Here is a 26224-nt window from a genome sequence, read left to right on the forward strand (position 1 = left end):
TTCGTCCATTTCATGCCCGGCCCAGGCCACAGCTGGGATCTGCAGCTGCTTTGACTTGCCCCAGGAATTTCATGTGGTCCCAGGAAAAGGTTTGTATTGAAATGATGGACAAACTGGTTGTACACAACCGAGCTGGTCCTGTAAATCACACCTGTGCTGTCTGGGTGGGATTTTATCTTCTCCAGGGCAGCCAGTCCCTGAGCTTTGCTCTTTGCCGGCTGCTCAGCTGGGTCACCTCTTGCTGACACCATTGGGTGTGGGGCCAAGAGCATTTCCTGGTTCCTCAAGATGGGAAAGTGCTTCACACTCAATGGCTGTAAATGATCTTTGTGCCTGAGGACGAGTGTCTGGTGCTTTGATGGGTTGGAGCGAATGTCACCCCCTCCACAGCTTCGCTTGCCTGTGTCACATCCCTGGTGGCCGATGGAGCACTGTGGTCCCAAGGAGTCGGGGAAAGGGGGGAAAGATGTGTCCCCTGCCCACGGAGGGTCTGTCTGGGGGAAGAGGGGATTTGTGGGACGTACCGTCCGTGATGTGGGTGGTGCCGAGGGGCTGGTGAGCGAGACCATCTCCTGGATGGCCAGACGCAGCTTCAGGCGATGCAGCGCGTTGCTGATGCCGATCTCCCGCTGGATCTCAGTGTCGGACAGGGCTGACATGATGGCTCCGCTCTTCACGTTGGCTCGGCAAGCAGCAACGTACCAGGCCGGCATCCCCACCCAGAGCTGCCAAAACAGGGCAAAGCCCGTGAATACCCGGTTGACTTTCCCTATCCTCCTCTGGCAGGAGCAAGGCCACCCTGTTTGAAGCTCAATATCAAAGTTGGACACCCATATGGGGTTCCATTTCTCTTTGCACCTTGCACAGAGTCTGCGGGCAGCTCAGCACCCCTCTATCTGATGGATGCACCCATCAAGCCTTTCAGCTCAAAGCTCTACTCAAACTGCAGCTCTACAGAATATCTGAGGGATCTGCTCTGCTCCCCTGGACCTTACAACCACGAACCATGTGCACAGTGGGACTGCAGGGTGCTGTGCAGCTGCTGGTGGAGCACACTACAGACCAGCGGTGACTGCAAAGCCCTTGGTGCATGGGCATGATGCACGGGGACGATGCACGGGGAGGATGCACAGGGACGGTGAACTGGGACGATGCACAGGGACACTGCACGGGGACGATGCATGGGGACAGTGCACTGGGATGATGCACAGGTGCGCTCTGCCTCACCTCCAGCCAGGACACAACGGTGGGGCCATCCCAGTGCGCAAAGGGCAATCCTTTCCTCCGAGCCTCTTCCAGGAGTTCGTGCCTGGAGGGAACAGAAGCAGAAAAGTGATTTATCGGGGGCTTGTGGGGAAGGGAACAGCTCTGGAAGGGGAATAGACCCTGGGCAGTAAGAACCAGCTGGCAGCAAAGCAATGAAGGAGCCAACAGGGCTCAAGAGAGGGTGAAGATGAGAAGTCTCTCCAGCACTTCCCAGTTCCACGCCATGGCTTCTTGGCCATCCGGCAGGGCATTTTCTTCCTGGGGCAGTGAAGGAGGTTCACTCACTTTTTCCGCAGCCGCCGATCCTTCTCGGCCTGAGCGCCCAGCTTGCCAAGTCCCAGAGGGTCCTGCATGCCCACCTCCACATCGGTCAGCACCACTGCGGGTCAAGGAAGACACCCCCATGTCACTGTGACATCCCCCGGGGTCAGCGTGGGCACCGATCCCATGCCAGGGTGTTGGGGACGCACAGTGGCAGCACAGGAGGTGACAGTCTCCATTTCCAACCCATGGGTCCTCTGCATCCCTGGGAAGCCCAAGGGGACACCTGCCTGCCCCCCTCCTGTTTCATGATGCTCAACATTGAAGCAGTAATGGATTTAGGGGTCAAAGAGCAGCTCCCACCAAAGGGCTGTGCAAAGCTGAGAAGGGGAGGGAAGCAGATTTGGGGACATTAAATATAGGACATAGTGTTGGGTGTCACTGTAGCTCTCACAGAGCATTAGGAGTGACACCATGCTCGGGTCAGAAAGGGCTGCAAGGACCAGGATCCAACTGCCCTGGAGCCACAGGGAGCCCAGAGCCAGTGGCCTCAACACCCCTAAAGCAGCAGGGGTGTCCCCGCTCCTCCACCCATCACCCCAACAGCACCCCAAAGGCAGGCAGTGCCGAGAGCCCAGCCACAGGGTTCACCCGCCCGGCGCGCACAGGAACGGGGCTGCCCACGGACCCTGCCCTGTGGCCCCTTCTCTGCTCAGCTGGATCAAGCGACCCTTCTCTTTTTTCCCGAACAAGCGCCCGATGGAGGATTTGATCCCCTTCCTCTTGGAGCCCTTGTGCAGGGAGTCCTGGCTGGTGCTGCTGGCGTTGCTGGTCTGCTCCTCCAGAGAGCTGGGGACGGAGGGAGAGGAACAGCAAAGCCTTGAGGTTATTCCTGAGCAGCGCGCAAGCCATGGCAAACCCCAGACCATCCCACCGCCCCACACAAATCCCCAAACCACCAGAGCAGGCACTGGCGTGAGAGCCAAAGATGCTCCACATACCTCTTCCCATCCTCCTGACTTAGCGCAGGGTGGCCCAGTTTCTCCAGCCGCAACGTCCTGGGTGAGGACGGGGGGGATGTCTCGCATTTGATGGTGGTTTTATCCTCTCGGCTTTCATCCCGAGCTCCAGGCGACTGAACAAGCAAGGGAAGCCATGAGGCTGGGTGGCCAAAGCCCAGCTCCATCCTTGCCCTGCTGCCTGCCTCTCTCTTGCTCCATGGAGACATGGCCAAAAGAGCCACCAGGGCCCTGAGGCTTTGCCACGCTCCAGGACTGGCCTGAACTAGAGCTCTGGCAATGGCTCGAGATGCCCAAGCAGATGGGGAGGATGCGGCCGTATGGCCAAGATCCTGGGAACAAGGAGGAGAGAGGACGCAGCCCCATGGTCCAGGTCAGAGGGTGGGGACAGAAGCTGCTGGCCCTCAGCAGAGGGCTCTGAGGAGCACAGATGGGAATGTCCCAAAGCCACCCTGTCGCCGGAGGGGACGCACAAGGTTTGAGGACCCAGTGGCTTTCTGAACCTCCCCATGTCCTGCCAGGCCCCCCAGGCTCCAAGCACCTTACAGGATCCCCCAGCTCCATCCCGCGCCTGCTGCACCCTGACCTGGTGTGGACAAAGCCAGGAGCAGGCTGGAAAAGGGAGGGTTGGACAAAACCCAACGGGATGGGAGCCACTCACTAGCAGTTTCCTCCGGTGCTTCCTCAAGTCGCTGGGCTGATTGCAAGGGGGAAAGCGAGAGAGACACAGAAAGGGGGGCAGTTAATGGAGAACACCCCCGCAGAGCAGGCAAACACGGGCACCCCCATTCCACGTCACCCCCCTGCAGATGTCGGGGCATCACTCCCATCCCAGGTACCCACACACCCCCCATCCAACCTCCCCATCGCTGCCACCTCCTCACCAACGTCATGATGCCCATGCGGTCGAGGTCCTGAGCGGCGCTGCGGGACGAGAGCTTGGGGGTGGAGCGGCCGCTGAGCGGGGGGGACGAGCTGGCCAGGGACAGGGCGGTCAGCGAGGTGGGGATGGACGCCCGTTTGCAGAGCTGGGTGAGGTTGAGGCCCTCCATGCTGCCGCTCGTCACGCGCGTCTCCAGCTCCTCCGCACGCAGCTCGGTGGATTCCTTCTCCTCCTGGATCATCCTGGGGGAGCGGTGGGGCTCAGGGACTCGTCTCACACCCCCCGCTGCAGGACTTCCCTCCCCCGTGGAAATGCACCTTGGGTGCTGTGACTCGAACCCCACATCTTCAGGAATGGCAGCAAGATCCATCAGGATCCATATCAACCAGAGCTGACAGGGACTCTGATTTCTTTTAATATTCATGGGGAGGCTTTTTTTTCTTTAATTCTGATACTTTCCGTGAGCCAGCACAGGTGCAGCTGAGAGACAGGGAGCTGCATGCAGGAAGGGCTGAGTTTCCTTTGGATGTTAGGAAACATTTCTTCCCCAAAGGGCTGTGGGGCATTGGAACAGGCTGCCCAGGGCAGTGCTGGAGTCACCATCCCTGGAGGGCTGGACAGACAGACATGAGGTTCTCAGGGACATGGGGCAGTGCCAGGGGTGGGGGAACAGGTGGACTCCATGATCTTGAGGGTCTTTTCCAACCAGAATGATTCTATGATTCCTGGCTGAATCTGGACCAAGACCTCAATTTTAGGGCACAAGAGCCTGGAAGATTAATTTCTCCCCCACCCCGAGCAATTTCAGAGCAAGGCATGGGAGGTTTTGGCCATGGCTGCTACCTGATCTCTTCGTTGATGGCATCCAGCTGCTCCTGGAGCATCATGGCCAATGTCTGGGCGTCCGAGTGCCCACCAGGAGAGAGCACATCCATGGAGCTGAAGAGCGTTTCGCGGTCGTCTTCGTCCACATCGGAGATGTCGGGGTCGCTGTCGAAGGCGTGAGGCCCCGTGGCCAGGACACTGCCTGCCTGGGCCTGCTCCCAGTCCTGGGGAACAAAGTCCGCTGGTTCTACACGACATCCCCATGTCTCCAAAAGCCAAACTGGAGACCTCCATACACCAGTCACACCTCAATGTAATCCCAGGGGGGAAAACCTTCCTATCCCATCACCCCAGGCACCGGGTGAAGGAAACCGCCCCATGGCCCCAAATCGAGGACACATGAGACCAGCATTCAAAGGAGGAGGAGACACCAACCCAAGCATGACCCCGTGATGGAACAAAGATGGGTTACCTTGGCTGGTTCCTCTCGCCGGGTGGCAAATCGGCCCTTCTGTGCCCGAGGCAGCCCTGGGGCTGTCCCAAAGGGCTCAGCGGGGGCATGGACCACAGCACCCAGCGGGAAGCGCAGGTCTGTGGCGCTGCCCATGTGTGACCTGGGGATAAAGAGCTCTGTTTTGGACATTGCTCCATGCAAGGATGTGCAAGGATGCTCGTCTTGCAGCCCAGGCTCACTGGACAGAGGAGGAGGATGAGGCCACTGTGGGATGTTCACCCCAGCGATGCCGGCCTGCCCCGCATGAAATAATCATAGAATCACAGAATAGTTTGGGTTGGAAAGGACATTCCAAGCTTCCCCAGTGCCACCCCTGCCATGAGCAGGGACATCTTCACCAGCTCAGGTTGCTCAGAGCCCCGTCCAGCCTGGCCTGGGATGTCTCCAGGGATGGTTCATCCACCACCTCTCTGCCCAACCTGGGCCAGGCTCTCACCACCCTCAGGGCCAATAATTTCTTCCTCATGTCCGGCCTGAATCTCCCTCCTTTAGTTTAAAACCATCAACCCTGGTCCTGTTGCAACAGCCCCTGTTCTAAAGTCTGTCCCCATCTTTCTTATCAGCCCCTTTTAAGCACTGAAATGCTGCAATAAGGTCTCCCTGGAGCTTCTCTTCTCCAGCTGAACACCCCAACTCTCTCAGCCTGTCCCCAGCAGAGCTGTTCCAGCCTCGGATCGTTCCTGTGGCTCCTCTGGCCCCTCTCAGCAGCTCCATGTGTGTCCTGTGCTGAGGACCCAGCACTGCAGGGGGGTCTCACCAGAGCGGAGCAGAGGGACAGAATCCCCCCAAACCTGCTGCCCATGGGGCTGGGGATGCAGCCCAAGATATGGTTGGATTTCTGGGCTGCAAACACGCATGGTCGGGTCATGGCCAATCTCTCATTCCCCACGATGAGATTCTCAGGGACATGGGTTAGTGCCAAGGTTGGGTTAACGGTTGGATTCAACGATCTTGAGGGTCTTGTCCAGCCAAAACAATTCTCCAGTTCTATGAAGACCAAACGACACAGCCAAGTGCCTTCCCAGAGCACAGGGTCACCACTCCCTGTACGCATTGCCATGGGAGCCATGACGTTTTTTTGATTTAAGATGACTAACGCAGTTGTCCAAGGCAGATCAGTGTTTTTCCACCACGGTGGGTCTGGTTTCCAGTGCAGACCCAGATCTGCACCCTACCGAACGCAGACGAAACCGCTAACCCGGGCAGCTTGGCTTGGCGTCAGCTCCGTGTTTGCAGACGAAGGCACAGCCCAAGTTTCAAGGGGATTTAAGCTGTGGAGCCGCTGACAAGCAGTTCCAGAGCTAAAAACAGATAAAGGAGCCTTAGACAAAAGCTGACATTTCAGCTGGGGGATTATTCTGGCCTCTGTAACTCAAGCTTTCTGCTGATTTTTTCCTCCAGGATTCTTACAGGATGTGGTTTTTGCAGCTGTGCTGGGTACCCCGGTCAGTGCCAGAGGCTGAGACCCCATGGACTCACCTCTCCTTCTGATGCTCTGGGCTGGGACCTCCCCATCTCCCAGCTGGCTTTAAAGGAAAGGGTGTGGGGGGAGCATTGCAGAGAAGAGGGGAACAAATTGGGGGGGGTCTATTCTCCTTTACCTGCAACACCTCAAAAGAGATTCCCCCTTCTCCACCAGCCCATCCCCAGCACACCACAGAGGGAAAGGTATTCAGTGAACATTCAGTTTTCATAGAAAACTGCAGAAAGAAGAAATTATGTCCAGTGGCTTTTTCATTCCCTTAGAAGAGCAAATTTAGGGCCATTTGGTTGGGTTGGGTTATTCCCAACAATCTATGTCCCACCCCAGGACAAATCCACGGTGAGGACAGCACAGCCAGAGCCGACCCTGCTGTGATGAACCACCCTGCACTGGAGGAAACACCTGATGCCAACGGCATTTTGGGGCTTTAAAAGCAAAATGCCCCCAAAGCAATGGGTGCAGGAGGCAAGTGGGGTGCGCACAGGCTGGGGGGTTGGCAGGTGGCCCTTACCTTGTGTGCACGCTCTCCACAAACGTCCCACTTCTGGTCTTGAGCTGATCGACCTCCAGCCTCAGTTTGTCGATCTCGTCGGACAACCGTCGCTGTTCAGGGTGAGACAAGAGACACGCAGGGGTTGGGTTTGCTCTGGAGAGCAGCCAGGTTTGGGGCAATCCGTATCCTTAGCTATTTCCAGGTTTGTGTTGCCTTTAAAAATCTCCATCCCAGATTTAAAGCACCTTGGGCACATCATTAAAGAAACAGCTCATGCAGGTAACGGTGAATGATGACACTGGGGAGATGCTGCAAAGGGAGGGGGTGATCACAGGCCAGACAGACACACGGGTGCTCGAAGCGATGCTGGTTTGGGAGATGAAGGAAATCGGTCCCAGGGGGATGCTCTGGTTTTGCTCCAGACTGTGTGTTTGCCTTGGCAAAGGGCCGGCAGCGAGGGAACCTATAGCCAAATATAACGCTGGCCGTGTCCCTCCTGCTGCCAGCCCTGTCCCCATGGGGAACCTGTCCCTGTGCTGTGGCTGTGCTGCCCCCAGGGGCTGCAAGGAGCCAGGATCCTCCAGGCATGGCTGGATCCTGTCCTGAGAGCAAACGGGATGAACCAGGGTGGGCAACATGCAGCGTCATGCGAGTCTCCGAGCTGAGCAGCCGTGGTGGGAAGCGTGAGCAGTCCCGCATGTCCTTGTCACAAGCAGGGAGCATCTGGGAGAGCAAGGGGGAATGCAGCCCCTCGATCCTCCTGTTGCTTCAAAAAGCTGGGACCCTCCAGCTTTCCAGCACAGGCCAATGCGGGCTCGTGTTGCAGACCCTACGGAGATGCTGTATCTGAGTGCAGGGGAGGTGTGAAGATCTACGGGTCCCTCTGCAAGCTGGACATGGAGCAGATCCTCCCCGCATCGAGTGATGGGTTTAGAAAGCCTGGGGGGTGAAGGGGACACGGCTGTCCCTTGGAGCCAGGCTGCACCAACGAGCACAGGGGTAAACCCTCCTCTAGAGACACAGGTGAAGCCTGTGAGTGAGGAAGTGAGGAGGAAGCAAGCGCAGGCATTAGGGCAGGCTCCCTGCGGCGGCATTTACCTTGTCGTGCTGGTGTTCCTCTATCTGCTTTTGGGTATTTTCCAGCTCTTGTAACAATGTGTTCTTGGAAAAAAAAAATAACGAAACAGAAGGGAACAAAAACAGGAAAGAAAAAGAGAGACCGTTTAGAAAACGGCCGCATGGCCTCCCGGGAATGGGCAGCGTGGAATCGCTGTGTGGATGGTGTGATGGACGCCTGGCAGGAGTGATCACAGAATCACAGAATCATTTCAGTTGGAAAAGACCCTCAAGATCATCGAGTCCAACCGTTCCCCCACCCCTGGCACTGCCCCATGTCCTGAGAACCTCATGTCTGTCTGTCCAGCCCTCCAGGGATGGTGACTCCAGCACTGCCCTGGGCAGCCTGTTCCAATGCCCCACAGCCCTTTGGGGAAGAAATTGTTCCCCACATCCAACCTCAACCTCCCCTGGTGCAACTTGAGGCCGTTTCCTCTGCTCCCGGCGCTTGTTCCTGGGGAGCAGAGCCCGACCCCCCCTGGCTCCAGGCAGGGGGAAAAGAAGATATGTTTGCAACAGCCTGACCTAGTGCTCTTTTTTGGGAGGTGCTGGTGGCCAAACAGCATCATCTTTGCCCATGGCAAACCTGCAGAGACTCTGGATGAGGCAGTGCTGGGTGCAGGCTGGGGAGCAGACAATGCTCCTTCACAAGGTGCTACCATTCGGCTCCCTGTTGCTTGCTGGGTTGGGAATTTGGGTTCAGTCCCATGTGCTGGGACCTGCTTTTTATCCAGTGCCATGCAGGCATCTGCTGAACGACTGGACACGGTGCCACAAACGGGTCTGGTTGGGGACAGGAGGTGCAGAACAGCAGGGAGACGGAGCTGGTCCTGGAGGGATCAGCTGGAGGATTCAGTCCCTCTGGGCTCTGACTTGCTAAGGGGGATCTGGTCCCTGCAGGAACCCAGAGAGAGGGGATTTATCCAGGGCTGGGCTCCCATGGGCATTAGAATCATCAAATCATAGAATCACAGAATGGTTTGGGTGGGAAGGACCTTCGCAGCTCCCCAGTGCCACCCCTGCCATGACAGGGACATCTTCACCAGCTCAGGTTGCTCAGAGTCCCGTCCAGCCTGGCCTGGGATGTCTCCAGGGATGGTTTATCCACCACCTCTCTGGGTACCTGGGCCAGGCTCTCACCACCCTCATCGTGAGCTTAATCCTCGCTCCAAGCCCCGTGCTCTCCCAGCTCCTTGCATTCACACTGGGGCAGCAGCAGCTCCAGCCAGCTCCTCAAAGCCCAGTTCCCCAGGAGGAGCGGGGTGGGAGCTGGGAGGCTGCTCATAGACCCTGCCCTGGCTTGGAGAAAACAGATCCATCCAGCCTGGGGGACAGGAAGGTTTTGAGGCAGCATGTGGAGGGGATGGGCAGGTGGGAGAGGATGAACACTGCATTTTCTCCTGCAAAATGCAGTGGAGTTTCACTCCAACAGCCGAGCACAGGCTGCAGTCAGGGCTGCACCAGAAGAGACATGGGGAATGGAGCCGGACAAATCCCACTGCTGAACAGAAGGCGGTGGGGAGCGGGTCTTGCCGAGCGAGGGCCGGCCGGAGGTTGGGGTGCGATGCAGAATGTGATTCCCTGCGCTCCCACCGGCCTCAGCGCCCGGCTGGCGTCCTGCATGTGACCATTTCTCCATCCTCGAGCACGTACTTTCAACCCTGGGGTTCGGCTGGTTGAGGGTTCGTGCCGGATGGGCTGCTGACCCCTCAACCCCCACCAGCCCCCCCAGGACGCCCTGTGCCCCGTCACTACCTTCTCCTCCAAGGCCGCCATCCTCTCCTTGAGGTGCAGCTGCAGCCGCTCGTTGGACTCGCTCAGCAGACGGTCCACGGTGTCCGAGAGTCGCTTGTTGTGCTCCTCGTTCATCTTCTCCCGCTGGCGGGCCTGCAATGGCAAACAGCATCATGCCCCATCAGATCCAGCAGATCTGCTCCTCCTGCCATCCCATGTCAGAGCTGATCCCCTGGGTCCCGCTTGTGGAGACAAAGCCACCCCTTACAGCACAGATCGGACCCACGGCTGGGGCTTTGCTGGTCTCTGCCATTCCCCAGCCAGGGATGAGGAGGAGAGAGGATGGGACTCAAAGAGATCCTGCCTGCCTGCCCCTCAAAAAAGCCTTACCTGTGCATCTGGCAGGGACAGCCGCACTAGGGACACTTTCCAGATCCCCATGGGTCCCTCTGGATTTGCAAAGGTCTCTCCAAATCTCAGCTCTGGGCCAAAATAACCAGGGACTTCCCTGATTGTGTCCAGTTCTGGGCTCCCCAGTTTAAGAAGGACAAGGAATTACTGGAGAGTCCAGCAGAGGGACACAAAGATGCTGAGGGGTCTGGAGTGTCTTTGTGATGAGGAAAGGCTGAGAGAGCTGGGGCTGTTGAGCTGGAGAAGAGAAGCTGAGAGGGATCTGATCAATGGGATCAATATCTCAGGGTGGGTGTCAGAGGATGGAGCAGACTCTGTTCAGTGGTGCCCAGCGCCAGGGTGAGGGGCAACGGGCACAGACTGAAACACAGGAGGCTCCATCTGAACATGAGCAGAAGCTTCTTTGCTGGGAGGTGCCAGAGCCTGGCCCAGGCTGCCCAGAGCGGGTGTGGAGTCTCCTTCTCTGAGCCATTCAAACCCCCTGGACCCACCTGTGTGATCTGCTCTGTGACCCTGCGTGAGCAGGGCTGGGCTGGGGATCTGCAGAGCTCCTGCAACCCAACCAGCCTGGGACTGCCAAAAGGCACAGGCTGTAATGCCACCTGGGTGACCCCAGAAATGTGTATCACAACCTCCTGTGTGGACAGCCCAGCCCTGAGCAGCACAGCACAGACTGCATCCTACAACACCTCGACACAGCCTCCTGTCCCTGAGGACAGCACCTTTGCTTCCAGTGCCCACGATCTCGCTCTGTTGCTGAGCCAGGGTTGGGGGAAGAGCAGCTGAAGCCTCCTCTCCATACTGCATTGCAGGTCCCAGCTTGCCCCAGAAGGTGATGCTGGGAGAGGAGTGCATGTGGCACACTCGCATCAAGATTTGGGTGCCTGGGAGAGGGGCAAATCCCAGTGTCATGAGCTCCTGGGTGGCTCTAGTTTAGGAGATCCTGGATGGGAAAGGACTAACCAAGCTCCTCTCCCCACCCTGTTTCAGAGACACCAGCCCTTTGTGGTGTGTCCAGGTACCCAGGCACTGTGGAAAGGGGGAGCCAAGGCCAGATCAGGACCCGCAAGGGCCCCCCGGCCCAGGCTGAGCAGTGCTTACCCTGGCCAGCTCCTGGTTCTTCTCCTCCAGCTGACTCTCCAGCTGCCGGAGGTGCTCCTCGATGCTCCCGTGCCTCTCTTCTGCCTGGGAAAAGCAGAGCAGCCCTCTCGGATGATGCTCCCCAAAACCACACAGGTTGTCCTGCATCCCTATTTCCATCCCTGCATCCACATCCTTCCCCGGGACGCAGTGCTCCCTCCCACATCCCCGCCGGGCTCACGGTGTGCTGGGAGCCCAAACCAGCCCTGCCAGCGAGGTGATGGGAGACAGACGTGCTCTGTGAGCAACTGGCATCCGTTCTAGCGCCTGGGAAGGGCAGGACCAGCCAGATTCACACCTCCCTCCAGCCATGCACCCTCCCAGATCCAGCCTGTGTCCTTCCTCTTCCTCCTCAATCCAGAGTGGTCCCACTCCCACCAAGGCCATTTCTCTCTTGGAGAAAGGAGCTGAGGGAAGGGAGAAATCCTTGTGTGTGCAGAGTATATTGAAAGCTTTAAAACCCCTGCATTGTCCCTGCAGCCACGGGAGAGGCAGAGGACACCAAAGCTCAGAGCCTGGGAATGACAGCAGGGTGTCTTGGGGCTGCCAGGGCCTCCAGCACTGGAGACATTGGCCAAACCTGCCTCTTCCTCTTCCTCAGAGAAACTCCCCCTGGTTCCTGCACTCTCTGCTGCCCCAGCCGTCTCTGAGCACCCCGCACACTTGCCTTGGTGAGCGCAGCGATGCGCTGGGCCAGCTCCGCTTCCACCTCGGGCAGCGTCTCCGCCTTGCGCATCGTCTGCTGCAGCTTCTGCTCCGCCAGCTCCAGCAGCTCCTGCAGATGCCGGGCTTTCTCCTCACACTGCGGGACAGGACGCGATGGGTGCCCGGCACCACAGCTTGCTCACTTGTCCCATCCCCAGGGCCCACCTTTCCCTCCCAAGTCCCCAGGATGATGGGGAGACATTGGTTCCAGCTTCGGTACCTGGCGGTGCAGGGACTCCTTGTTGGCCAACTCGCTTTCCAGCTTGTCATTCAGGTCATGGATGGAGGTGGCTTCTCGCTGGGCTGCCAGGTAGCGTTTCTCCAGCGTGGTGATCCTCTCCTCCATGTCCTCTTTCTGAGCCAGGGCCTGGGGAAGCGACAGGGCTGTCAAATCCTCATCTGTGACCAACAATTTGGGAATAACTGGCCCATCCAGCTCCTGCTAACGTGGGACACCTTAAAGTCCAAGCATGCAATGAAAACCCTGCTCTGCACAGGAACGAGAGTGGGAGAGCAACAAAGGGAGAGTCAGACAATCACAGAATCATTTTGGTTGGAAGAGACCTTCAAGATCATCGAGTCCAACTGCTCCCCCACCCCTGGCACTGCCCCATGTCCTGAGAACCTCATGTCCGTCTGTCCAACCCTCCAGGGATGGTGACTCCAGCACTGCCCTGGGCAGCCTGGTCCAATGCCCCACAGCCCTTTGGGGAAGAAATTGTTCCCCACATCCAACCTCAACCTCCCCTGGTGCAACCTGAGGTCATTTCTTCTTGTCCTAAAAACACCTTCCAGCATGGACACAACTCCCTGCCCCATGTCTGCAGCACACCCGGGTATCTCGGTGTCTGCTCATGACCTCAGAGAAGTCCTGCTGATGGACTTGGCGACAATCTCCCAAAGCCAGTGGCCTCTTTTGGGGAACACTGTCCTCACCCCGCATACAACAGGGATTACAATCTCTTCCCAGCCCAGAAGCTTTGAAAGCTGCTGTGAATGTCACTGCAACGGGCTTGGCCGTGCGAGAGGGCAGTGTCTAACCTCTCGGAGGTCCCTCTGGTACTTGCTGCTCATCTCCTCCGATTTGATCAGATCCTTCCTGGCGGTGCCCAGATCCTCCTCCAGCTCGGCGACACTGGCAGCCAAGGCAGAGATGCGCTCCTTGGCCTGGACCACTTCGAAATTCTGCTTCTCCAGGAGCTCCTGCAGCTCCACCACCCGCCCAGCCTCATCGTCCGGGTGGACGGAGCCGTTGGAGAGGCGCTGCAAGGCAGCAGAGAGGGAGGCAGATGCTGGGCTGCCCCAATGCACGGGCTGGCATCACCTGCAAGTGTGCGATGGGGGAATGTGGCCCCGCAGGGACCCGGGGAGGTGGGGAACAATGGGGACATGGGGCTCTGGGACCCTCTGTCAAGTATCTCTGTTAGACAGGGATGTGGCTTCTCACAGGCACAACGGAACAGGGATGTCTGAGGGTTTCCCAGCACATCTCTGGGAAGTAGAGACCCCAGGAACATCTGCACTCAGAAACAGCCTGTATTGGGACATCAGGGAATTTCCCAGGGGCTGGACTCAGGGGAGCGGGGGGAAAAGGTTTTCAGCACCCTGGAGCCAGCAAGGAGGGGGATGGAGAACCGATGGCCTCGGTGAGTGTGGTCAGAGGGGTTCCTGGGGTTCTCACCTTCCAGGGAAGCTTCTGCACCGGCTCCTTGGGCTCCCTCTCATCCCGCTCACCCGCCGGGCCCTCCCGCGCGGCGCCTTGCTGCAGAGCCGCCACCTGCATGACAACGGGGATTAATTAATGAGAGAAAGCAGATGGGACCGGCTGGTCTGGCTGTGAGGCAAGTCCTGGTGTGCCCAGGTCTGCAACCGGCTCCCCATTGGGTTCCTCCAGTGTCATATCCAGGTAGTGACTGTGGCTGGGGAGGAGCTGGAGGGACACAGTGAGGAAGAGAGGGGAAGGCAGAGATGAAGGCTCAACACTGATGGAGGATGAAACGCGTCCGTCTCGCATGGACAGAGCGGTGCTTACTACAGGCACACAAAGAGCCTGAGCTCCAGCAGTCAGGTTCTAGAATTAAAGAATTATAGAATTATAGAATCATTTAGGTTGGAAAAGATCCTCAAGATCATTGACTCCAACCATAACCCACCCCTGGCACTGCCCCATGTCCTGAGAACCTCATGTCCGTCTGTCCAACCCTCCAGGGATGGTGACTCCAACACTGCCCTGGGCAGCCTGTTCCAATGCCCCACAGCCCTTTGGGGAAGAAATTGTTCCCCACATCCAACCTCAACCTCCCCTGGTGCAACTTGAGGCCGTTTCCTCTGCTCCTGGCACTTTTTCCTTGGGAAAAGAGACCAACACCCTCCAACCCTCCAGGATTTCCTGGTGAGGGGCTGAGCTCCGACCTCCACATCCCAGGACTTCCTCCCAATTTATTTCATTGTTTTGCAGCCAGACAGACTCCAAACCTGGTGCAGATGTGGCCGTCAGAAGCAGGGGATAAACACCATCATTGCACCCTGTTCTGCCACAGGAGGATGGGGACATGGGGTGGTCAGAAGCCAGGCACTGCCTCCCCCAAGCCTGGGGTAGTGCCAAGAGGCACATCCCGGGAACTGGACAGAAGAGCAAAATTTGGCCAGGCAGAGGGTCTTAGGATGGCTCCTTCCTTTTGGCTGGACACAAACTTCAGGAAGGAAAACAGGGGTAATAACTCTCCAAGATGAAAAGGGCTGGATGTTGGGGACAGCGAAGTCCCCATGCCAGGGAGAAGCGAGGTTTGGGTGCCTGCTGATGCAGGGAAAATCCCAGTTCACTCTCAGTCCTCAAAATGATTCAAGTTCAGGTTGGTTTTGTCAGCAAAATGAACAGCAAACAGCAAAATGACAGAGGAAACCTTACCTGCGAGAGAAAAGTTTTCAGAATATTTACAAGGTTTCCTTAAATACAGACAATCCTTCATGTAAATAGAATAAAAGCTTTACATTAAAAATGCCCCAAAGCCATTTCTCTGATGTGAACTATCATTTGGGGGTGGTATTTCAGCAAATTCAGGAAGACTTCACCAATGTAACCAGCCCAGGCTGCCCAAACACCTCTTACCTGCCGATGGGCGTCCACGAGCTGCTCCTCCAAGGTCGCCACTCGCTCTAAGGCTGCTCGCAAGCGTTCCCGAACCTGCAATTGTGAAAGACAAGAGGAAAGATCATTATTTATCCGTGACAAGGGTGCCCAGGGTCTAGGCAACCTCCCAGGCCCGTTTGTCTGGCTGACAGCCCAGCTCAGGTGGATCCACCTCCACAGCACAGGCTCTGATGCCCCAGCCCATTACTTGGGAGAGCGAAAGCACGTTGGAGAGGAACAGCCTGGACCAAACTGATTCTTGCAGGAGACCCATGGTCAGGGCAGCTTCAGGATGTTTTTTAACAGAGCAAGGAGTTGTTTGAGGTAAATGAATCAGGAGGAATCGTAAGACTGAAGCAGAGTGGCCAAATGCCAGTGCTCACCACCACCACGTGAGTGAGGTGGGGAAGCAAGATCCCTGTCCCCAACAGCCTCAGACCCACAGGAGCCGCTTGGCAGCCCCACCAGCTCCTAAAACAAGGGTGCTGTGGCATTTGGACATCATGAGGGAGCCCATGTCACCACCCAGCTTAACAAAATTGCCACAGTGGGAGGGAGGAGGAGAGCTGGGAGGTCGGCTCTGAGCAGGGGATGCTCAGAGAGAGACAGGACGGGTCCAGTAACCTGTCTCACCTTTTCATCCAGTGCCTTGTGATGCTCAAAGAGTGACTTCAGCGCCTTGAGCACCTCGACCTCACTGGAAACCCCGGATGGCGACTGGGCCTGGCGCTTGACCACGGTCATCCTCAGGGACCGCTCGTGCCTCGACACCAGGCACTCCAGGTGCTCCAGCAAGAGCTGCAAGGGGACAAGGATGAGACTGTCACCACCCCAAGGGCTGGTGACACCGATATCGGACCAGCAGTCTGCGATGTCCCATATTTCACAGAATCCCAGAATGTCAGGGGTTGGAAGGGCCCTGGAAAGCTCATCCAGTGCAATCCCCCATGGAGCAGGAACACCCAGCTGAGGTTCCACAGGAAGGGGTCCAGGCGGGTTTGAATGTCTGCAGAGAAGGAGACTCCACAACCTCCCTGGGCAGCCTGGGCCAGGCTCTGACACCCTCACCAGGAACAAGTTTCTTCTTGTATTCAAGTGAAACCTCCTGTGTTCCAGTTTACACCCATTGCCCCTTATCCTATCACTGGTTGTCACCAAGAAGAGCCTGGCTCCATCCTCCTGACACTCACCCTTTATGTATCTGTTAACATGAATGAGTCCCCCCTCAGTCTCCTCTCCTCCAGCTCCAGAGCCCCAGCTCCCTCAGCCTTTCCTCACACGGGAGATGCTCCACTCCCTTCAGCATCTTGGTGGCTGCGCTGGACTCTCTCCAGCAGTTCCCTGTCCTTCTGGAACTGAGGGGCCACAACTGGACACAATATTCCAGGTGTGGTCTCCCCAGAGCAGAGTAGAGGGGGATCAAAAGCCAGGCAGTGAGTTTTCCGTGCTTACCCGGGTGTTATTGCGCTCGGCTTTCAGCTCAGAGATCTCCTCTTCCCTCTCCAGGAGCTGCTCCCGGCAGGCGCTGAGCTCCCGCGTCAGCGTCGCAAACTCCTGCAGGAAATCAGGGCAAGACGTGAGCAGAGAGCACGGAGATGGAGCCGGTGTCCTGGCCCCACCACCAGGATCACCAGTGTCTGCCATCCGAACCCAATCGGTGCGAGACGGGATGCCATGGAGAACATGGAGAAATCAGCGGAGAAGCAGAGCCAGGTTAGGAGGTGATTTGCTCCCGGCTTCCCCAAGCGCTGGAGACAGAAGAATGCAGCATCTTGATATTTCTCCATTTGGTTTGATGTCCATGACACAAGATACGGCTCTACAGCTCCAGAGGTGCTCGATGGCATTTAAAGCATCCCAATCAAGGCCACCAGCATGCTCCTATCCTCACAGTCCCCTTGATGCAACCCAGCACAGCACCCACCTCAGTGCATCCCATTAGGCTAAAACTGACCGCAAACCACAGCGGCCAGGATGGGTCCTCCGGCCCTGAACCAGCCTCTGCCATGGCCTCAGGACCTGGCATCAGACAACATCTCCTTCCAAAGCAAAGAGTGAGATCTGCCCCAGTCGTACATGAGGGATGCCATCCAGCATCTTATGGGGCATGCCCAAACCCCAAATCATAGAATTACAGAATCATGTTGGTTGGAAGAGCCCCTCAAGATCATGGAGTCCAACCGTTCCCCCAACCCCATCACTGCCCCATGTCCTGAGAACCTCATGTCCGTCTGTCCAACCCTCCAGGGATGGTGACTCCAGCACTGCCCTGGGCAGCCTGTTCCAATGCCCCACAGCCCTTTGGGGAAGAAATTGTTCCCCATATCCAACCTCAACCTCCCCTGGTGCAACTTGAGGCCGTTTCCTCTGCTCCTGGCGCTTGTTCCTGGGGAGCAGAGCCCGACCCCCCTGGCTCCAAGCTCCTTTCAGGCAGTTCAGAGATCAGAAGGTCTCCCCTCAGCTCCTGTTCTCCAGCTGAACCCTCACAAGAGATGGGGCACAGCAGATGTGCAGATGCCACCAGTCCTTGCTCCACTCACCGCTGCCCCCAGGGAGGTGACAGCCACCAAGGAAGGGACGTGCACAGAACAACGGCCAAGCAGAGCTGCAAAGCCAGCGTATCCACTGGGACATGATGGGCTCCTTGGAATCAGGAGTGATCGTGATAGCGACTGTGTCGGAGGGGAAAGAAAACTCCCTGTGAAGCTCCTCAGATACAGGAAGAGTTCATTTTCCCTTAACAAATGAAAACCAAGCGGCTGGATTAGCTCAGGGACACTTGCCCATTGCTCCCAGTTGCTCTTTCAGTCACCAAGTGTTGCCAGGACCAAGCAACGTTTTGCAGCTGGGATTTTTCAGGGTGAAAAATGCAAATGCGGCAACGCTTCATGAATTTACACCAGATTCACAGTGTCGGCGAGAAGAATTTAAAAAGGAAAAGGGTTTCAGAAGAAGCTGAGAAGGATTTGATTGAGCATTAACAAACCAAATTTCGACTGGGGGCTCAGAGGCGTTTTACAGCATGAAATTCTCTTTCACTTTAATTTTCAAGTTAAACAAATAAAACCCCTTCAAACTGAAGCAAAACGTTGAGGCTTAGGCTGAATCAAATGCTCTGCTCAGCTCAAAGTGAAACCTCCTGCAACAGCTGACGTCCCTCCAAGGAATCAAGAGCTTCTTAATCTGCGTTTGTCCCAGCTGGATGTTCCCTCTCCCTTCCTACCCCAAACTGCTCACACTGCTGAGGTGCTTGGTCGGCATGGTGGTGTCACTGGTGATGCTGTCACCCCACAGGGGGACAGGACCTGAGCACACTGCGATGTGGAGGAAGCGAAACAGCAATCACAGCAGCCCAGGACATAATCACCCCTACAAACACCTGCTTTGCTGCCCAGCCCCGGGCCTCAGCGCTGCTGCCGCCCAACATCCTCACCCCAGCATCACCGAGTCCCTCAGCTCCCTTCCAGCCCCACTCACAGAATCACAGGATCCCAGACTCCCAGGCTGGTTGGGTTGCAGGAGCTCTGCAGATCCCCAGCCCAGCCCTGCTCACGCAGGGTCACAGAGCAGATCACACAGGTGGGTCCAGGGGGTTTGAATGGCTCAGAGAAGGAGACTCCACACCCGCTCTGGGCAGCCTGGGCCAGGCTCTGGCACCTCCCAGCAAAGAAGTTTCTGCTCATGTTCAGATGGAGCCTCCTGTGTTTCAGTCTATGCCCGTTGCCCCTCACCCTGGCGCTGGGCACCACTGAACAGTCTGGTCCATCCTCTGACACCCACCCTGAGATATTGATCCCATTGATCAGATCCCTCTCAGCTTCTCTTCTCCAGCTCAACAGCCCCAGCTCTCTCAGCCTTTCCTTAGCAGACTCCACTGGACTCTCCCCAGTAATTCCTTGTCCTTTTTAAACTGGGGAGCCCAGAACTGGACCAAGTTCTGCAGATGAGGCCTCACCAGAGCAGACCCATCGCTTCCCCAGGGACCACTCCAGCCCTTAGGTCATCTGTGTCCCCATCAGTTGTCCCCCAAATCATTCACAGCACCCCAAACCTCCCTACCCAACACCATCCCAGAGCCCTCCAAAGCACCCCTGCACCCCCTGCAGAGCTGGTTCCCTGGGGACGGCTGTGCTGGTCGAGCAGTTCCCGGAGCCGCGTTGTGTGCCGGCGGGGATTACCGCTCGCACAGCCGCTGACACACGTGTGGCTCCGCTGGGTTATGCAAGTGCTGCGCCAGAGCGAGCAGCTCGCGAGCATCCCCAGGGATTATATCGGGGCTGGGAACGCCGGTGGGGGAGCAGGAGCAGCAGCGAGAGGTGCTGGAGCAGGAGCCCGTGCACCGCTGGCTGCTTCAGACATCAGGATGTGTCACCCCCCCAGTCCCTCGATACGCCAGGAGGCTGGCGGTGAGGCTGAAGGAGCGCAGTAAAAGCATCCTCGCAGCTGCGATGGCCCCGGGAATGTCTTTCAGCAGCCCCAGCTGTAACAACGGGTGACACCTTGGCTGTGGACCCTGTCCCAGCGGGGACGCTGCAGATCCAAACCCCCAGATCTGCAAAGGGTGGAAACCTCCTGCTTTGCCTCACGGACATGGATGCTGTCCCTGCCGGGGTGACCTGCGATATGGGGAGCGCAGGACTAATGGGACAAGGCAGCAGGGGCAGCAAGGGAACAGGGATGTGATGCCACGCTGGGATGGTGACGGTCAGCGCTCAGCCCTCCTCACAACCCGCCCGGGCCGGCCGAGCTGTACAGCTTGCACCCGCAATCAGGCTTTCATCCCCAAAGCAAGGGATTAAAAGAGAGAAAATCCACTGGAGAGAGACGAGCAGCCCCCACCCTGCAAGCCCCATGCGATCCACGGGTCAGCGGGTCAGCGCGGTGGTGGCTCCGCTCCCGGCACAGCACAAAGCTCCTGCCCAACCCATCCCAGCGGGTGCTCCTCTCCGAGCCCCCCGGACCCCATGAGCGGCTGGTTGGATCCTGCACCCTGCACCCAGCAGGGCTGGCAGGGCTGGGGCATCCCACAGCAAATAAAAGGCACCACGATAACTGTTCTTCCTTGGGGAAAGGCTGTAAAAAGAGGTATTTACCATCAAAAAGAAAATCATAGAATCATCTTGGTTGGAAAAGACCCTCAAGCTCATCGAGTCCAACCGTTCCCCCACCCCAGGCACTGCCCCATGTCCTGAGAACCTCATGTCCGTCTGTCCTACCCTCCAGGGATGGTGACTCCAGCACTGCCCTGGGCAGCCTGTTCCAATGCCCCACAGCCCTTTGGGGAAGAAATTGTTCCCCACATCCAACCTCAACCTCCCCTGGTGCAACTTGAGGCCGTTTCCTCTGCTCCTGGTGCTTGTTCCTGGGGAGCAGAGATGGACTCTCAACACCATTGCAGTGAGACTGGGCAGCAGTGAGGGCCAGCTGAGCACACAGGGCTAGAGGCACTTGAAAGCCTCATTTTGATGCCTTTGGAATAAAAATTAGGAATAAATCACTCCAGCACCCGCCTGTAGCTCCCTCCATCAGCCCCGGTTGTGCCAGACGTCTGCCCCAGCACTGCCACCCGGCTTCTGGGCCACCGGCGGCACCAGGTGAGTTTGGGGACATGGGGACAAGCTGTCCCCAGCTGCTGGCTGCAGTGTCACACTGTGCAGCACAGCTTTCACCCCGCTCCACCATTATGCCATTGCCGTAAGTCCCAGAGAAGGGGTAATAAAGAGGATCTGGGTGATTTTCCTCTGCCAAGAGTTTCCCAGGAGATGCAGCCGCCTGTCCCCGGCTCCAATAAGCTCTGAACCTAAGCAGGGACACCTATAAATGGATTACAAAGTGAAGGAGAGGTGCCTGATCTTCAGTCAAAGCACAGATGATGAGACACAGCCCTGGGAGCCCTGCGGGGAGCCCAGCAGCCTGGGAAATGGCTCATTTAGATTAAAAACAAGCCACCCAAAGCGGGACCTGCTGGGCTCAGCCCCAAGCTCTAGGGTAGGAGGGAGCAAGGGGGCAGATGCTCTTTGCGCTGTCAGAGCAGGAAGGGAGACCCAGGACACCGCATGAGGTATTGAAACAGGGTGTTGTGGCTCAGGGCTGGGATATTTGGTCAGTGCCAGGCACACCTGGGGTTCTCCATCTTCCCCTTGGCTGCATGAATGGGGAAGAGCTGGAGGGAGGTTAGAAAGCAGCTACACGGAGACAGAAGGCAAGGAGATGTTTAGGAAGCTCAGGAGGAGGACATTCATAGCATGAAAAAGCTGAAATGCAAAAGTTCTCAGCCCAGAACCGTCTTCTGCTTGAGGGTGGTGAGAGCCTGGCCCAGGTTGGCCAGAGAGGTGGTGGATGAACCATCCCTGGAGACATCCCAGGCCAGGCTGGACGGGGCTCTGAGCAACCTGAGCTGGTGAAGATGTCCCTGTCATGGCAGGGGTGGCACTGGGGGAGCTGGGAAGGTCCCTCCAACCCAAACCATCCTGTGATTCTATGATTCTGCCTTTCCCCGTGCCATCCGCAGCAATGCAGCAACATTGCACCAAAACAAGCAAAACTCCCCCATTTGTGGCAGGAGTGTGGTCGCTGCTCCAATGCACCTGAGCCTCACAACGAACCGGTTCCAGCTGAGGGATTAATGGCATTTTAAAGCCCCTAATTGGAGTGATTGGCCCTGACGGGCCAGGCGTGTGCTGGAGGTGATGTGGGAGGGATGCCCGTGATGGGAAAGCGGCGCTGCTGACTCGGCACATAAGGGATGGAGCCCCGTCCGTCTGTCTGTGCTGGGAGCCGGCAGACCCATCGCTGCGGTTTCTCCTCATCCAAGAAGCGGCACGGAACGACGAGAAAGCCCTAAGTCACAGTTGAAGGGATAAACACAACCCCAGCAGCGTGTAGCATGGGATTACGAAGATTAAATCCTGCTGGGTAAACCCAGTGCTTCGACCATCACCCACCCCGGCGCTGGGCAGCGCGGTGACATGTCCTGGACCGCTCTGCAACAGCTCTGTGACTCTGCAAGGACCTTCCATGGGGAATTGGTGTCCTCCCTTCTCAACCTGTGGTCACAATGTGTATTTTCACCCAGGATTGCTCGGAGAGGAGCATCGTGCAGCTGAGCGAGTGGGAATCCAACATCTCAGCACCCCGGTCTGTGGGAGGGTGACCAGGTCCAATGCTGAGCCACCAGATCCCTCCATCCTTTCCCAAAACCTTGAGACACTTCAAAGGTCTCACCCAGTGAGTGTTTTCCTCCAGCTTGGAGCCTCTGTGGTTCCTATTTCCATGTTGCTTTTTGCAAGTGCTGACTAGATATATTTTTAAGCTAAATGGGAGGGATTTGGGGTAATTGTTTCATGCCAGGACCCTCCCCAGCTCCTGAGGGACGTCCAGGGAGATCGGGGAGTCTTATGGTGTCTGTCCACCCCAAAAAGTCCAGTTCTCAGCTCCTTGGGCAGCCCCAAGAGGCAGCGAAGGCTCAGCAGAGCGGGGCCTGGAAGGAAGAATCGCAGGAGTTTTTCGTGGCCATCAATAGCCACAAGCACAGCAGCTCCTGTGAGATTTGGGAGCTGTTCTCCTGACACAAATAGGGACAGGGACTCCTGCCAAACCCCCAAGTCTTGGCAGGGCAGGGAGAAGTGCCATCCCACTAAGTGCCACCCCATGCTCTTGGAGCACATCTGGACACACCTGGAGTCCTGCATGTCACATTCCCAGGTGGTACCCACACCCAGGAGAGCAGGGGTTGAGCTGGGAGCCCCAGTGGGCTGCTGAGAGCCCCCCAACCCTGGCCAGGACTTGGTCCTCAGCCCCACACCCCCTGCACAGGCAGAGGGATTGAAGCCGAGAGCTTTCAGCCCGATTAAGTCGCGTTGAGCATTCCCACATGAATAAATAAATCATGTAAGACGCATTAAGGCAGCTTAGTTTCCCCGGGAAATCGCCCTGGAGTTCTGCCTTTTGGGGGTTGAGGGATGTCCCCATGGACTGGAGCGGGGTGGCTTGGCCACGTGGCAGCCAAACCCTGCACGAGCAAGGGGGGACAGGAGCTACAGGCAGGAGCATCATGGAGCATCCCTGCCTGCCCCACGCAGGGGTTTGCCCCACACACATCCCCTGCCTGCCCCACCAATGGTTCTGCTGACAATGCAGATCCTGTGCTGACACAGACACATCCAGCTGCTGTGCCCTGGGAGGACACAGTGTCACATCCCCCGGCCAGCACCCACCCGACATCCCCAGGCAGCACAGCCACCACACAACCAGGGCTTGGTGACATCAGCAAAGGGCTGTCAGCCTCCTGGGTGCCCAACCCTGCCCCAAAAAGGAGGTTTCTTAGACTCACAGAATCATTTTGGTTGGAAGAGACCCTCAAGATCACCAAGTCCAATCATAACCCACCCCTGGCACTGCCCCATGTCCTGAGAACCTCATGTCCGTCTGTCCAGCCCTCCAGGGACGGTGACTCCAGCACTGCCCTGGGCAGCCTGTTCCAATGCCCCACAGCCCTTTGGGGAAGAAATTGTTCCCCACATCCAACCTCAACCTCCCCTGGCACAACTTGAGGCCGTTTCCTCTGCTCCTGGCGCTTGTTCCTGGGCAGCAGAGCCCGACCCCCCTGGCTCCAAGCTCCTTTCAGGCAGTTCAGAGATCAGAAGGTCTCCCCTCAGCTCCTGTTCCCCAGCTGAACCCCCAGCTCCCTCAGCCGCTCCCATCACACTTGTGCTCCAGCTCCTTCACCAGTTTCAAGCAATCCACTCCTCCAAGCAACCCACCTCAAATCCCATCCCAACGGGGTCTGACACGTTACAATAATCTCGTGGGCACAAGGGCTCACAGAGGAGGACAAGGATGGCACAGGCCCATGGAAAGCCCCTGCACAACCCCCTGGGAAAGGGACCCACCGCATCCTACTTACCTGGTACATGCACATGCTGGGATTAGTCCCATTGGGCAGGTGAGCAGCTTTAGGTTTGCTCCCCAGGTTCATGCCGAGCCCTCATCTCCCCCGAGGGCGAGCGGCACGATGGGCAGCGGGGAACGCCGTGCCCGTGCGCTGAGCCCCCCTGCCCATGCGGGGACAGGCAGGGCGGCGGGGGGCAGCGGGAGCTCCCATCTGTCACCCCCGATCACATCCCTGGCTGCAGGACAGGGGGCTGGGGATGGTTCCGGTTGGCGCGGGGCACCCGGCAGCCTGGTGGGTGCCGGCACTGTCACCGAGTCCCTCTGCACTGACCCAGTTTGCTCCGTCCACACGCCGCCCGCGCCGAGGCACCGCGGTCCCTTTATTGGAGCGGCAACGGAGACTAAATCCACGCGGTGCCTTAATCCGAGGCGCTGCGGCGGGGCGGGTGGTGTGCGCTCAGGGTGACCTGGCTTGCTCTCTCCGGAGCAGAGGGGACGCGGGAGGTGGCAGTGGCCCTGCTACACCCAGTAGGACAGGGCACAGCTCATGCACAGGGACCCCAGATGCCATGGGGAAGCATTGCCGGGTGTTTTGCTTTTAGGAGACCGGGCAAAACCAGGACAAGTCCAGCTCTGTGGATGGGGACACAGGCTGCCCTCCTCCTGAGCTGCTGTCCCCTGCGAGAGCAGAGCGGGGATTCCTCAGAGAGGAAACAGCCTCAAGTTGTGCCAGGGAAGGTTTAGATCAGACCTGGCATGTCCTCAGGAGGTTTTGCCCCTTCTCCGTACACATTCTTCTGTGTAACAGAAGGGACTGCAGTCCCACACCTGCCCCCATCGACTCACAGACCAGTAGGGTACAGAGGAGAAGGGGAGATGTCTGAGCTGCTGTGGCTTGGCCTGGGAGTACACACAGGTTTTAGTATTGGAACGAGGGACAACACATCTGGCAGCATCACCGCTGTCATACCAGGTGATGAGCTAAAAATGACATCCAAGCGGCCGATGGCCCTCGTGTCCCCCAGCGGAGGCTCCCGCTCATCCCGGGGACATGTCCTTACCTGCGGGAGGGCCGAGTTGAGCTGTCTCTGGAGCTGGTCGCGCTCCCGGAGGGTCTCCTGCAAGCGGCTCTGGGTGACAGAAAGTGTCTCACGGGTCTCCCGCAGGGTGTCCAGCAGCTTGTCCCTCTCATCCAGCATGTTCACCATCAGCTGCTCGAAGTCGGCGTCCGCCTCGGAGCCCTGTGGGGGACCCAGAGGGTCCCCCTCACTGATGGTGGGCATCACCTCGCACATCATGGTGGGGCGCGACAGGTGGGCAAGGGTCCTGAAGGTGCCCGGTGGGGCGGGCGGTGGGTGCTGGTGAGCCGCGAGGCCCCTATCACATCGCTATGGGCTCCCGTGGGTCAGGGGAGCCAGCATGGGAGGGGACAATGGGGTGGTGAAGGTGGGGGGGATCCCCCATCCCTTCTTCTTGGATGCTAAGCAGAAGCTGGCATCACTCCGGCGAGGATGGAGGGACGTCCTTGGCGCTGACAAGGCCCTCGTCGTCCTAAATCCCTCCGCTCGGCTGCTTGTCACTGCCAGAGTTCCTTGTGTCACCTCTCTGACGCCTTTTCGAGGGGGTGCAGCATCAGTGAGCCACGGGGTGCTCAGAGGGGGACAAAGCCACCCTTGAGGACTCGTCCCAATGGGGTGGCCAAGCTGGTAGCAGCACAGAGAGGATCCGGGGGATATCTGGGCTGTTGGGACATGCTGAGCAGGATCCCGGTGATGATGGGCTGCTGTCCCCAAGGCTGGATGAGATGGTCACTGCGGGTGTGGGAACGTGGCTCCGTTTGGCATCACAGCTCTTCAAACACACGGCAGTGACCTACAGGACAGGGGACAGAGATCAGATCCCTCTTGCTGCCCCCAAAATGCCCAGGGCACCTGCCCAGCACCCTTTGCCACCCACCAAAACCCAGAGGGCTGCACATGTGGGCTCAGCACCCAAGAATGGGCTGTGTCACGTTGTGGCACCCCACTGCATCCAGTGTGGCATGGAGCTGCAGGGAACAGCATCCCTGGGACCCACAAACCCTAAAATAGCCTTTGGCATTCATATATCTGGGGCTGAGATCCCGTCCCAAAATCCTGTCCCCTCTGCGGAGCACCTGATTGCCCAGGGACCCCATGGCCCAAGTGTCCCCTAGCCACAGAAACTTTCCCTTTGCAGAAAACCAGGCTCAAACCTGAGTTTGGTCCAAACCTGGCATGAAGTTACAGCAACAAATGAGTTGAATGGTCACATTAATGCTCATCCCCACTCTCCCTGTGGCCTCAATGGGGACGGATGTGGTGGCACCGGCCA

At 57.7% G+C, this 26224-nt stretch overlaps 1 protein-coding gene across 9 annotated transcripts in view; it reads right to left on the reverse strand.

The window, feature by feature from the left end:
• PPFIA4 (PTPRF interacting protein alpha 4) overlaps window positions 1-26224 on the reverse strand; it is a 60988-nt gene that overhangs the window by 9232 nt on the left and 25532 nt on the right. For 3 of the 9 annotated variants that reach the window (XM_071817801.1, XM_065854575.2, XM_065854576.2), the window contains exons 2-22: window positions 24934-25744; window positions 16433-16534; window positions 15614-15778; window positions 14960-15034; window positions 13532-13627; window positions 12892-13113; window positions 12071-12217; window positions 11809-11947; window positions 11107-11186; window positions 9616-9747; window positions 7843-7905; window positions 6763-6854; window positions 4727-4868; window positions 4273-4478; window positions 3431-3671; window positions 3133-3243; window positions 2529-2662; window positions 2216-2376; window positions 1552-1645; window positions 1228-1309; window positions 525-725 (exon numbers count right to left, since the gene is read on the reverse strand). In XM_071817801.1, the coding sequence (XP_071673902.1) occupies window positions 525-725; window positions 1228-1309; window positions 1552-1645; window positions 2216-2376; window positions 2529-2662; window positions 3133-3243; window positions 3431-3671; window positions 4273-4478; window positions 4727-4868; window positions 6763-6854; window positions 7843-7905; window positions 9616-9747; window positions 11107-11186; window positions 11809-11947; window positions 12071-12217; window positions 12892-13113; window positions 13532-13627; window positions 14960-15034; window positions 15614-15778; window positions 16433-16534; window positions 24934-25170 (2922 nt within the window). In that variant the 5' untranslated portion in view covers window positions 25171-25744. The remainder of the gene's footprint in view (window positions 1-524; window positions 726-1227; window positions 1310-1551; window positions 1646-2215; window positions 2377-2528; window positions 2663-3132; window positions 3244-3430; window positions 3672-4272; window positions 4479-4726; window positions 4869-6762; window positions 6855-7842; window positions 7906-9615; window positions 9748-11106; window positions 11187-11808; window positions 11948-12070; window positions 12218-12891; window positions 13114-13531; window positions 13628-14959; window positions 15035-15613; window positions 15779-16432; window positions 16535-24933; window positions 25745-26224) is intronic. The other 6 variants (XM_071817804.1, XM_065854577.2, XM_071817805.1 and 3 more) reach the window with 4 other exon arrangements.

Source organism: Patagioenas fasciata, chromosome 21 (genome assembly GCF_037038585.1).
Source record: "Patagioenas fasciata isolate bPatFas1 chromosome 21, bPatFas1.hap1, whole genome shotgun sequence".
Taxonomy (NCBI): domain Eukaryota; kingdom Metazoa; phylum Chordata; class Aves; order Columbiformes; family Columbidae; genus Patagioenas; species Patagioenas fasciata.